The sequence below is a fragment of the Equus quagga genome, chromosome 9, assembly GCF_021613505.1.
Source record: "Equus quagga isolate Etosha38 chromosome 9, UCLA_HA_Equagga_1.0, whole genome shotgun sequence".
NCBI lineage: Eukaryota > Metazoa > Chordata > Mammalia > Perissodactyla > Equidae > Equus > Equus quagga.
The window spans coordinates 82,106,240-82,119,731 of NC_060275.1; the positions used below are offsets into that span (position 1 = coordinate 82,106,240).

The window sequence follows — 13,492 nt, forward strand, 5'->3', positions numbered from 1 at the left end:
TGAAATAGGAGTTTCCCCCAAGATGTATTCTCTGTACCTTCTATTTAAGTCAGAGTTATAATGCCTTTTGGTCAGTCAAGATTCCTTGTAAACAAAACCCGAGGGATCATGTATGTACACAACAGGCAGCAGAGAATCCAATAAATAAACATGACAGAAACTGACATGCAAGTCTGTTAAAGCGGAAAAGAGTCTAACAACAGTGAAATGAAGGGAGACAGATGAGTGAGTCAATAGTAAGGAATGGACTTAAATGGTTTACAAGGAAAAAAAAAGCTTTTACTTTACAAGCAAGAGACCTCACAATAAATAACAACTGCTCTTCCTTTCACGAATAAATTTCTTCAAAAACAAGGTGTACAGTCAACCAGACATTTTATGTATAAATTATAAAACATGACACAGTATAAATAAATGTCTACAATTCTCAACTATGGGCCTCATCCAGTAGACCTCACAATGACCGCCTCTCCGGGTCCAATGAGTAACAAGGTGGCCTGGGAGACAGCTTGAGGACAAAGGTCCTTTATGTATACTTTTCCCCCCAAATAAATAAGCATACACTTATTTACAGTATGGACAATATATTTTTTCTTTTCTTTCCTGTTTTTTTTTTTTCTGCCCAAAGGCTATATCAACACTGAACATGGGCGGAGGGTTTACCACTCTAGAATGGAAGATATAGGAAAGCTGTAGTCCTGGTCTTCATCTTCCTCCTCTTCCTCGGTGTCTTCCGAAATGGCTAGATGGGGGAATACAGGGGAGCTGTTGTTTAAATATGGACCACAACAGCGCAGAAGCAGCTCAGTGTATGTTTTCAAAGCCCTCTGATACAGCCATATTACAGCGTTGCATTTTTATGTGACTTGCAGTGAGATGCTCTTTTTTGGGCATCTGCTGTTATGCGATAAGTTTAAAAAAATTTTTTTAAAAAAACATAATCTATGAAGTCAAAAACTGCAGAAAGTTCTGAAGAATCAATGGCTCAGGTTTTACGGGCAGATTCCTGAAATTAGATAAAAAGCGCTCTTGTGTTCTAGGTATAACTGCTTTGGGTCCTTAATTCAGTTAGTAGAGGCAACTGCGAAAGCAGCAGCCCGTGTGTGATACGATACAGCTGTCTTTGAAAAAGTAAAAAAAAACTTTTGAAGCAGTTAGTTTAGAGTCAAGTGTTAATAAAGCAAACAGCAAAGCACGCTACTAAAGCCAAAGAATTAGGGACAAATGACTGGAAACAGGTTTGTAGAGGCAACCCCGTTGATGACCACTGGACAAATCCTAAAAGGCAGGAAACATTCCATGGAATTTTCCTGGGGATCACTGAACTGCTGGTGAAATTGAGTGGCTACCTAACTTAAAACCGAAAGGAGCTTACATGGGGAGGTTTTTGTGCTCTTTACATCTCCATTCCCTAGGGCTTGCCTGGGAAAGCCCTCAAATTGCAGCAAGGTTAAAAATCAAACTTACAGTTGCAAGATCCGGAATGCTTTACTTCCAGCAGCACACCTGAGGAGCAGGCAGCTTCCTTCATGGCACACTCGCTGGCGTAAGTGGCATTGTCACTGGCACAGACAGGCTCCTCAGACTTACTGTCAGGGCACAGCTCATCACAGAGGGAACACCGGCCTCTGCCAACCTTGAAATCCCATAAACATTTTTTTCCACCAGTGCACTGGATATCTTCACAGGACTTTGCTTCTAGGATATAATACACCTGTGATGAGTAAATCAATTTCCCCTTTTCCCCCTTTCTCTAGTCCCCTATCAATAAATATAAACATATAACTTATATGTTATTACTCAATAGTGGGCATAATAGAGATATTACACAAAAATGCTTGATAATAAAACTGAAACTCAAACACACACACACAAACACATACACACACGCACATAAACCCCCAGTTTCCTACATACCATATTAGGGCATGAAAATAGTATTTTTTTGGAACAGGATTTCACAGTATCCTTGAGTTACATATGTGTTTGATTATTTCCCACAAGAGAGATCTTTTAAAAAAGAAAGAATTCCATCAGTTATCAGAATCTGATAACAGATTTTAGGAACTGTTAAGTAATTATTTCTTGCTTCCAGCAAGTCTGGCACTTAAAAAAATGTGTAAAATTGAGTGAGTTCTAAGTTTCTAAGACAGAAAATTGCTTCCTGTTTCTTGCTGGCATTTCAATATATATGCCAAAGCTTCCGGAAGACAATGGTTTCCTTGAGGAATGCTGCGGTCACGACAGTTTACCCAAACTAGAGAGTATTTCTCCCTTTGGTGAAACCATGCCTTTGGGGAGGTTTTGGGCTTATTTATTGGTTAACCTCACAGTTTTAATACTAGAACTAGCCTTTTCGATCCTGTTTTCTGTTTTCTTTCCTCAATCCAGAATACCTACTGATACACTTTCCCTCATAGGCTAATCCAATCGATCTGCCCAGCAGGCAGGTAGCCTTTCTCAGGTGACAGGCACTGGAGTAGGTCACTCCATCATTCCCACAGAGATACTGTTCAGAGGAGGTGGGCTCTGGGCAAATCCGGTTACATGTCACACAGTAGGCATTATTTGTCTGGTCCACCACGCACGTGGAGCTGCCTGGACAGTTAACATCCCGGCAGGTCTCTGAAACAAAGAGGGATACACACATTAATAGGCACCTTCTGGTCCTTAAGGACTAAGCATTTGATATTATGAAGGAAATCATAAAACGGAAGCATCCAGCTTTCAGAAAGCACATGGGGAGCCCTGTAGTTTTCAAGAGAAAAATCTCTGCCTCTAGGTTGGTGCGTTCAGTGTTCTTAAGGAGTCTTTAGCAGTTAGAAAAAGCTTCCTTTACTTGGTATCATTATCCCCTAGGGGGTCTTCCAGCGGGGCTACCTAAGGCAGAAAGCAGGAGGAGGCGGTCGGGGAGGACATACTTTTACATTTGCCCTGGTACTGGACCTCCAGTTCTGGCTGCTCTTTACATCTGGCCTTGAGGAGCGCACATTCGTTGCGGTAGGTTTTCCCGTCCAGCCCACAGACTGGGCCTTTCCAGGTGATATTGGAACAATCTGGGGCACAGACGCAGCGGGGCTTATTCTTCTTGTTCATTCGGCATTTTTTCCCGGGTCCACAGTCCACGTTGTCGCACGTTTCTACGAGTTGGAAAGAGACACGGATTAAAACCACGGCCAGGCAGTAAGCAGGTCAGCCAGGAGGTCTGCGGGCGCTTTGCGCAAACATGCAGCCATGAGTTGGTGCCGGAGGGGCCCAGGCTCTCTCCTAGAGCTTTGAGGAGGGGTACAGCGGGCTGCGCCCCATACCCAAATCTCTCTCAAAGAGCGCAGGTGGGCTGGCTTCACCATCAGACTTGGCTAAGAAGTCCTGGAACCTATGCCGACCTCGTTTTGCCTGTAGCGTGTAGCAGGCAAGATTCAACCCGGATGGCTTACCAGGGCTGTGGGAAGACAGGGGGAACCCACGAACAAAGCTCTCCTAGTCCCAAACCCCAGCTGGGCAATGGGGAAGCTGAGAGTACGACGCCCTCTACTGAGGGCCTGCAAACTGGGGAGGAAGAGTCCTACCTTTACAGGGGATGCAGTTGGGGGCGCCCCCGTTGAAAATCATCCACTTGAAGAGCGTGTTATCATTGACGTCCTCCTCGGTCCACGAGGTGCTCAGGCGGCCGGTGCTGCAGCACTCCTCCTTGCTCAGTTCTGTCTTGTACAGGACCTGGCAGCGGCCGTTCTTCGCTTGGCGGAGCCAGCAATTCCCAGCTGCGAGGGGACAGGGGTAGGGAGGTGGGTGAGTAAGCGCGGGGCAGGGGGAGGGAGGTATCCGCGTGCAAGGTTCGGAGACCGGGGGGATGGGGAGGGAGTGAGGGTGGAGAAGAGACAGACGGGAGAGAAAAGCAGAAAATAAATCCAAGGGGTGAAGGGGTGGGGAAGGAGAGGGCGAAAAAGCCCAGACTGAAGAGGTGGGAGGTGGGCGAGGGGGAGGGAGGGCGAGAGCTAGAAGGCAGAGCGCCCCAGCCATATCAATGTCAGTTACCAGTGACCCAGACACAACACGTGCAGCTTGCATTGACTTTTACTAGACTGTTTACTTTTATTCGTCCCATTTCATAACCTGCAGCGACTCGAACAGCAGATTAAAGAACCTGACAAAAACAGGATGCGACGGATGTTTTTACATGTTGGTTTCATGTAGGCGGTACGGGAATTATTTGTGACAGGGGTTAAGAAAGTAGGAGAACTTGAGAGAGAAAGAGAAAGAGAAAAAGAGAGCGCGAGACAGACAGAGACAGACACACACACACACACACAGAGGAACAGATCAGGCAAAAGGCACTTGTGAAAAATGAAAGCAAAAAAGCAACCGGGCCCTGCCCGGAACTGCCCCGCGCGGCCTCGACCTCGAGGCGCAGCCCGCCCGACGGGCCCGTTTTGCAATCCGCCAGACCCAGAGGACGCCCGCGGCCACCGCGATCTTTCGAAATCTCCAAGGGCTGCTTTCCCCGGCGCCCACGTCCCCGGCACCCAAGGCGGGCAACTCAGAGTGGTGCGGTGCAGACGGCGAGGGGCAGTGCCCAGGGGCACGGTTTACAACACAATTAAAATGTTAACGCTAAAGCAAGGAAAGTTACATGTCTGTCTCAAGAAAAGCGTAGGGGAAAAAGAAAGGAGGGGGGGCCCTTCCTACCATTTCACGGTAACAGACACCTATCTCACACCTACCAAGAAATCTTTGTAAGTAATTTTTCCTCCTTCCCCCTTTTGAACGTTCGGGTTTTGGCCAGGAAGACTTCTCATGAATTATCTATATAACTTTAACAATGATTGGACCGCAAACTGCTATTATTATTTAAAAAGAATTCTACAGAAAGACTAATTGAAATAAATCTAATTTTAAAAAACAAAGTTTAGAAATTTGCTTTGAATCCACCTCAGAATTTAAATCAGTTGTGGGTTTCTCACTGTTCGACAGAAAGTTAACAGTCAGAGGGAAAAAACTGTAAACTACTCAAAACACTCTGGAGTAATAATTTGGTGGGTTTTTTTTTTCGGGGTTGGGGGAAGGGGGTTGGAAGAAACATCCGCTAAGCAGTAAGCTACTTCCCCCTAAAATTTTCAGCACCCACATTTCCAAGTTTGGGCAAAGTTTCTGAAATCACGTCCCCCAGCCATCAAAGAAATTTCAGTATCCCTCCCGCCCCCCAGTCATTTTTAAAAGTATCCAAAAGATGTGGGAGGGAGAGAGGTTAGATTGCAAACGGGTCGACAGAAATCTCCAGGCTACTGATGCTTGTCCCCTTTTTCAGAGCCAAACAGGGGAGATAACATCTAAACTCATTATGTCCAGAACTTGGAGCATCTATCTAATCCTAACTAATGAGAGAGACTCCAGCTCACTCCCTTTCCTTTCAGGATAACCGCGCTCCAAAACTCGGCTCCCAGTCCTAGAGTGTCACTGCCTTCAGCTTTCCCACTTCTCTCCATCCCAGAGTCGCTAAGTTGGTCCAACATCTTCCGAGAGCAGCGGTGCTCAGAGCAGACCAAGTGGAGACGACAGAAAAGTACAAACCCCTGCCCAAGCCGAGCCTCCCAGCGCATCCCCCCTCGCTTACCCTGGGCGCTGCGGTCCTCCATGAACTGGCAGAGCAGCAGCAGCAGGAGGCAAAGCCCGCCGGGCTGGTGCCTGGGACGGACCATCCTGGGGGCAGGCGCGGGGCGAGGAGCGCGGCGGCGCGGGGAGCGGGCGCGGCGGCGGGTGGCTCTGGCGAGCGGCGCGCGTCGCAGAGGCGAGCGGCTGAGGGCGCAGCGATCCCGGCGCAGCCCCGCGCTCGCCGCCGGCCGCCCGCGCGATTCAATGGACGTCAGAAGCCGGGCGCAGCCGCGCTTTAAATCTAGACGGGGGTCTCCGCGGTTTGCGGTGGGCGGTCTCCCAGTGTGTGGGGCAGTGGGAGGGCGGCAGCGAGCGAGGGTGTGCGCGTCTCCTTGGGGGTGGGGAGCTTTTAAAAGTTCAGTGTGAATCAGGTGACATTTCCCACCTTCTAGAAACCCTTCCCAATTATCTGTTGGAGGTGCCCGAAATCAAAGCGGCAGGAGGGGAATCGCCGAGTTCTTATTTGCGTAGCAGCGAGAGGGAGGGGGAAGGCGACCGGGGCGGGGGATGGGGGCGACGCTTCGGGGGTGGGGAGTGGGGAAGAACACCCACTTCAAGTCCTGCACGCCGCCGCTCGCAAGCAGCGCCGGCGCGCCCGGGGTGGCGTGTGTGTGTGTGTGTGTGTGAGTGTGTGAGTGTGTGTGTGAGTGTGTGAGTGTGTGTGTGTGCGCGCTCGCGCGCGCGCGCGGGGGGGCACTGGAGGAGGAGGCGGCGGCGGCGGCGGCGGCAGGCGGAGCGGGGGGGAACCCGGGCGTGTGTCTCCGCACCGCGGCTCCTCCGCTCCAGAAAGACTTTGCAGACGCCCAGAGAGCCCCCAGTTGCCGAGATCTCCAGCTCGCGGTGGGCTCGGCGCGCGCCGGCCCCGCCGCTTCGCCGGGGCGCGCTGCCGCTGCAGGCCCCCGCAGGCTGCGCGCGGGCCCCGGCGAGGTTTTGTGTCTGGGTCTGTGCGCGCCTTACTTTGCGGCCATCCCCGGCCCAAGTTGTGCTTGAGAACCCCGGCCCCAGCCCCTTCCACCCTGGCTGGGCCGGGCCGAGACGCGGCCCTGGGTCTCGACGAGTCCGAAGCAGACAAAAATGTTTAACACCTCGGCCCGGCGCCCCCCCCGTCGCAGTCTCGCCCTCTCCCTTTCTCTTCTCCCCTTTCACTTCGCCGCGTCTGCAGTCGGAGCCCCGAGCGGGGGCGCCGACGTAGGCGGTCTGCCCCCCTTCCCCGCCCCGAGACTCCCCAGTTTCTATCCTGTGTGTCTCCGTCTGTCTCTCCCAGTCTCCTTCTCAGCCTCTCTCTCTCTCCTCTCTCTCTCTCTTCGCGGAATAAAAAAGATTGCAACATCGATAATGAACTTCTGTAGCCTCAGTTTATTAAGCACAGTGGCTGGCATTCTTCGCTGAAAGTTGGCGGGTCTCTCATTTATAACATTTTTGGCACCGCTGAATGAAACTGAGGAGGCGATATTTCCTTTTATATAAAACGATTACTTCACGGAAAATGCTATATTGTTTATTCCAAAGCTGCCTTTTTAATTTCTATTCTTTTCGCTTCTGGAGCCCGCAGGACAACAGACAGCGAAGTATGCAGACAAAATTCTTGGACATTCGCAGGTCACTGGGATTTGTTCTCCTACGGATTTCAAATCCGCCCCTCTTCGGCCCCCCCCCCCCCCCAGCCTACCCCCGCCAGACCGCCCCCCCAACTCCTCCTCTCTCCTTCCCACTCCATCTTCCACCACCCCCCTCCTACCCCCTCCACAACTGCAAATAACTCAGTGATAACAGATTTTTTTCCACCAACTGCAGGAGATAGTGCTAATCTTTTAATAAAAGATCCCATTACAATGGGATCTGTCTGGACAGACTATAATAGATCCCGAAATACAGCCGTGCTAATATTAGAAGACAGTTGTTTGGGTGCCTCTCAGACGGGCCCAAGCCCCCCTTTGAAAGTGGGCATGAATCACAAAGCCCGCGGCCGCCGCACCTGCACCGCGCGCATTCGGTGCAGCAGGCTGGTAAAAACGGGTGACCTCGCCGCTGCTTTTCGCTTTATAATTACCGTCCTGAGGACGGGAGGGGAGGGGCGCTGGCGGCCCGAGTCTGGCTTTTTGCTCACTTCAGACGGCTCTGGGGGCTCCACATCCTTCTTAATCTTTCCAGATTTATTCTTTCTCTGTCTCAGTCTTCCGTCTTCTCTCTTTCCCTCCCGTGTGCCCACCCCTTCTCTTTTCTCTTTCCTTCCCTCTCCCCCGACTCTGCTCTTACTCTCCCCCCTTCTCCCTCCCTCCTTTCTTTTCCCGTCTTCCTTTCTCTCTTCCCTCCGATGCAGCGTTAATGTAGAGTTGTTTAGTGCCCTCTAATGGCAGACGACATTAACAATTAATAGCAAACTGTCCCCTTTGCAGGAGCCGCCACTCAATGGCAGAGTTCCAAAGTTGAATTTATTTCTTCTTCATTCAGGAGATGGATATAGTGCTTAGACAGGGCTGGAGGGAAAGTCTGTTTTGTCCCCTTCAAGTCTTTTTTTCCCAGGGAAAACTTAGTTCAAGGAAAGAGAAAAGCTATTGATTGTTGTTACTTGATTTTCTTTTTGGTACAAATTTGTCTTTTAATAGCAGCAAGAGACAAAGCTTCTGTTTTAGCTAGGTTTATCAAACCATGTATCTAGGGTTTGAAAATAAATATTCTAAATAAAAGATCTGAGATGGTAGATGGTTGGATCTCAGATCAGTTGCACCAATAGCCATTATAAAATTTAAAGACCCAAACATAATTATGTGATTTTATATTTGCCTGGTGTTTCAATACAGTTATTGGTCCTGAATCTGCTGTAGCCTCTGGAAGCTGGAAAATGTAACTGTAATTAAGTGTTCCACCCTAGGACCATACAAAACATTTAAATTTTACTCATGCCAGGTCGTGTATGAAGTCATCTTGCCTAGAGGAATGTAGGGTCACACTTTAACCCATAGTTTATTTTCTCAATAATCTTGGGAAGATTGTTTTAAAGATAATAATTTCCTCATATTTTATAACTTTATAGCATTGAACATAGTGCTGTAACTTGCATGTTCATATTAGATTTAACTCGTTCATTTACATGTGCACATATAACATGTCGATATATGTGCTGATATAATGTGTTGATATAAAAAGAGCATACAGATATACACAATATGACTTTTTTTGGGGAGAGGGAGGATCTATGTGACTAAATGAAAATTAGAATAGAGGCAATTTTGGGAGGTTAATCAAAAAATATTTATCTGGATGTTTGAGCAAAAGTATTTGATTTATCCAGATATTTTAACTTATGTATATAGAAACAACTGGTATCATAAAAACTTTCTAAATTCGTTTACTCCAAGGTGTGTCTACCCAATTCCAGTATGATGGGTAAAAAATAAAAATTCTGGTTTTATTTTATTTTTGTTTACATAATGCCAAATACGCAGACCGGTCTTTTGACTAAATCAACTTCATTGACTAGTTGCTTTGGCATCATGTAATTGTCTAGGCTAGGCCAAAGCAGACACAGTAGCTCTCATTGTAAAAAATGCCACCACTCATAGGAATGCTCCAGTATCGGAGGCAGACCCAATACAGGGTTGCTTCTTGCCCTAGAGAGGGTGGCCCTGTGGGTCAGGGTTGAGGTCACTGACAAACACACTGTGGAAAACACAAGTGCTGTGTTGCTTTTGCCCTTGTGAATAAGCAGTTTGGTGTTTGCTTAACGATACAAGCTCATCCTGTTTTTCAGCTGCACCTTGGATAGTATTGATCTGTTTGGGAGACTGTCTGCTCCGAATCGGCACAGATCAGTCATCACGTCTCTTGTTGGCCTGGGGTTATTTTCTGGCCAATCAGAGGAAATGAGACACAGGTCAATACTGGTTCCCTCTGGGCCTCCTGTGGTATCAGCAAGAGATCCATCCAATTTCTGTGGTATGAAATGGTATCACACCTGTTAAGTGACATCACAGAAAAACAGCTACTATTTCTTTTACTGTTTTATCTCTGTAAATGTTAAATATTGGGTTTGTAGATGTCTAAATGTCAAGGGGACATTTTAAAATAAAAATGCCTTCTTTCATTTTTGTTGTCTGCCTCCAAGTTTGACTTCTTGTTTTTTCCCTTTCTGCTCTGCCAAAAAAGTAAATGTAAATTATGAGAAACACAATAGGACCACTTTGTAACTGACTTTCTGGGCAGCACACAAAAACACTGCTGTTCTCTGATTGTTTTTATGTCAGCTTCAAAAGCTGTCGTCCTTCTGAAGTTTATAAATTTAAAATATTAGAGTTTAGCAAATAATTCAACCTAGCTCCCAAGATAGCTGTTTGAAATGATATGAAATTGTTGTTTGAGACCAGAACCGACCTGGTTCCATTTCAGTCCCTAACAAGAGATTATGGAGGGGGTGGGATGAGGTGATGGATGGAAAATTTGAAAGTCATGAACTGAGTAGATTTTACTTTTTGCCTAAAAATTAAATGTCAACTTTTTTGAACTTAGATGTTTTCAAAATGAATATTAAGATTTCAAATGTGAATAATCAATCTTGATTAAACAACAGAATTTAAGCACTTGAGAAGTAGGCTGAATGATTTTAAAATCAGATTTTGTTCTTCCAGGTACAAAAACAGTTACTGCGTCATGGTCTGGGGTTGTGCAATTTCGTAGGCTAGAATGAGGATTTGAGGTGGGTGGGGGGTAATAGTTCTGTATTGGCTGAATTGTTGCAGAACTAAAAAGTTAAGAAATGTGAGTACATAAAAGCAATGTTTATCCAAGATGTCCAAACCATCAGTTGATTAAGCAAAAAGTCATTAGAATATATGTTTTTTATATAGTACTGAGAAAACAATTAATGGATCACTTGAACTTTCCTCTTTTCGTTGTTGCTTTGATGTTATGTAGCGTCAGTCAATCATTTTGTAGGGTCGGTCATCATTTTGATACTACTTGTTTCTGTGTAACATTCTTACTGCCTTATTTTCCCTTCCAATTTTAGAAATATTTTGGGTTTCCATTTCCAGAAGTCATCTAAGATATGTGGCACATAGTCACTTAAACTAGCCATATCAGCATATTCAAGTTTAACATAATTAAATCATTAAAATAAACCTTAGTAAAGAATTCAAATTATGCCTCAGGATAGGAATGTTATGTTGGATTAATAGAAACTTCTAAATAGTTTACTGTATTTTAGGTCACATTGACGATGCAAATAATGCATATATTTGGATAGCCAGTCCTGGTGGTCTAGTGGTTAAGATTCAGGCGCTTTCACTGCCATGGCCAGGGTTCTTTTATGGGTCAGAGGGAACCATACTACCCATCTGTGGGTTTTTACTGGTATTTCAAATACCAGCAGAATCACCCATGATGGACAGGTTTCAGTGCAGCTTCCAGACTGAGACAGACTAAGAAGAAGGACCTGGCCACTCACCTATCTGAAAAAAATGGCCATGAAAACCCCATGAATAGCAGTGGAGCATTGTTTGTTGTAGTGCCGGAAGGTGAGAGGATGGCGCAAAAAGACCGCGCAGGGTTCTGCTCTTCTGTACACAGGGTCACTAGGAGTCTGAATCGACTCCAGGGCACTAACGACAACAAAAGTATATTTGGATATGACTGAAAGTGTCAGTGTGTGATCTTTAGCACTTTTAACCCTGATTCCATTTACACTGTCTACTGCACGGAAAGTGTGAGGAGAGCAAATCGTTATTTGCTGTTCTGTTTCCTGACTTTATCGTTGAAACAATATGTCAATCAAAGTAAGAGGTACCTTCTTAGATTATTCATCGACTGAAGGTGAGTTGGTATGCTGTAGTTACTCTTGTATATTTTGTTTTCTGTTACCGCATTCTAGCTTTCCATAGAGTAGCAGTGGTTTGAACATTTAATAATTAGTTCTTTTCTAAGTGCTTCCTGTTTAGTATTGCAATCAATAGTTGATACAATTGCTGTTTGATCGTCTGTGTTGTCATCTGCATTTTTTTATTTGACATGAGTCTTGTCTCATTTCTGATATCTAATTTGCCCAAAAAGTGAAATATTATGTTTATCATAGGTCCAAATTTCACAAGCCAATTAGACATGACTTTAGACATCCTATTGTATCCTCTATAGATTTTTTATTTAGTAATCTTTCCTTATAGGGGAATTCATTCCAAATTCATTTTGCATTCTTTTTGCCTTTGCACTTTGTCAAAAATGAGATGGACTTATAAGTTTGGATCTATTTCTGGGTTCTCTGATCTGTTCCATTGGTTTATATTTGATCCTATGCCAGTATCACATTATCTTTATTACTGTGACTTTATAGTAAGTAATAAAGTAAAGTACTGTAATTTCTCCAGCTTTGTTTATTTTCAAGGTTGCTTTGGATATTATAGTTGCATTTCCATATGAATTTTAGAATCTACTTTTTGAATTCTACACAAAAAGTTTGATGGGATTATGAATGGGGTAGATAAATTTGAAGAGAATTGAAATTTTAACAATACTGAGTCTTCAAAACCATGAAAATGGTATATCTTACCATTTACTTAGGTTCTCTTTAATTTTTCTCAACTATAGTTTGTAGGTCCATTTTGTATTTTGCCTGCCATTGAAAAACATGCTGAAATAGGATAATAAATGCAGTTTTCAATTCTTTATCTCAAAGGAACTCAATGGGTTATAAAGATTTCCTGGTGCAGGCTTATACTTGTCTTCATACTTCCTAAGGCTGATTGTCTATAGTCAGTCAAAAAGAATGTATTGAGCACAATTTCCAGGAGGGGTGTGCTAACTCATCAAAATCTCTTACACATATTTTTTTGGTGTTTCTCTTAGACTGCAGTCACTCTTTGAAATGAATAATTTCTGTCACCATAAGATTTACACTCAGTAAGTGTTAAAAATAATTTGTTAGTGTTTTGTGGAATATAGTTTCTTCATTTTCTTGTGAATAGATTCCTACTCAAAACAATCCATCATCATGCCTAAGTTTTGAGAAGTGGGAATATGCAGTTCCCCTTGTGCCAACATTTGGGTGGCAGTTACTTTCTGCCTTTCTTCTTTATTGGAGAGTTATGGCATCTTTTCATTTGTCGTTGCTCTCCCTGATTCATTCATCCTCCCCATAATTTCCTTTCTTCTTATATTTCAGTTTCCATCCGCTAGAAAGATTAGTACCATAACGTAAAATTGTACCTTTTGAAGCATGTATTGGCTTATTTTTTTTCATGTAAATGCTACATTCAAAAGTAAACGATACTTTGTATTGTTTATCCAACAGTACTATTAAATATTTAACAATGGGTTGAGGTCAAATGGTGATGACACAACATGTGGAAATACAGGACAGATGATGCATTAAGTGTTGAAATAAATTATTTCAACACATGGCGAGCTTGTTATTCTTTGGACTAGAATAACAGTATATATATTATGAAGACTGGTAGATGAATGACTTAGAGGCAGTCTTGGTCAATGTGTGCTTAATTTCCAATAGTCACTCTTTAGCAATATAAAATTGTTAGTATATATAGGAGGCTCATGGATTTGGTTTTCCAATATATTAGATAAATGATTCTTCTGAACTGGTCTCAGTGTGATTTCCTTGCAGGAAGGATATAAAAATCATCAACAGGAACAATGTGTTAATGGCTCACATGCTGGGCAGATGGAAACATACTGTAGAAGAACCATTTAGTTGAGATCATTTTGACCCCAAGACTTCTAATCTTTGCTTTAGCAGAAAACATTGCTTTGGCCAGCCAGATGACACAGCCATCACACTGTCAACATTTTCATTTTTGCCAGAGCACCAGATTTGCTGAAGAAACCTTTAGGCAATGAT

At 44.6% G+C, this 13,492-nt stretch overlaps 1 protein-coding gene and 1 long non-coding RNA gene across 4 annotated transcripts in view; one reads left to right on the plus strand and one right to left on the minus strand.

Moving 5' to 3' along the window:
* Nucleotides 1-563: 563 nt before the first annotated feature.
* On the minus strand, nucleotides 564-5,910 carry FST (follistatin). 3 transcript variants are annotated; one of them, XM_046672339.1, is made up of 6 exons: nucleotides 5,612-5,910; nucleotides 3,570-3,761; nucleotides 2,922-3,140; nucleotides 2,401-2,625; nucleotides 1,468-1,695; nucleotides 564-742 (listed from the first exon to the last, which is right to left on the minus strand). In XM_046672339.1, exons 1-6 carry the CDS (start codon nucleotides 5,694-5,696, stop codon nucleotides 660-662), a joined length of 1,032 nt encoding a protein of 343 aa, XP_046528295.1. In that variant the 5' UTR covers nucleotides 5,697-5,910; the 3' UTR covers nucleotides 564-659. The 3 variants fall into 3 exon arrangements, with proteins under 3 accessions (XP_046528295.1, XP_046528294.1, XP_046528296.1); XM_046672338.1 differs by having other exon boundaries at nucleotides 1,468-1,698; XM_046672340.1 differs by lacking the exon at nucleotides 564-742 and adding an exon at nucleotides 751-1,006 and having other exon boundaries at nucleotides 1,468-1,698.
* Nucleotides 5,911-11,324: 5,414 nt separating this feature from the next.
* LOC124244899 (uncharacterized) overlaps nucleotides 11,325-13,492 on the plus strand; it is a 34,057-nt gene continuing 31,889 nt past the window's right edge. Inside the window, exon 1 of the long non-coding RNA XR_006890138.1 lies at nucleotides 11,325-11,457. This is a non-coding gene — a long non-coding RNA (uncharacterized LOC124244899). The remainder of the gene's footprint in view (nucleotides 11,458-13,492) is intronic.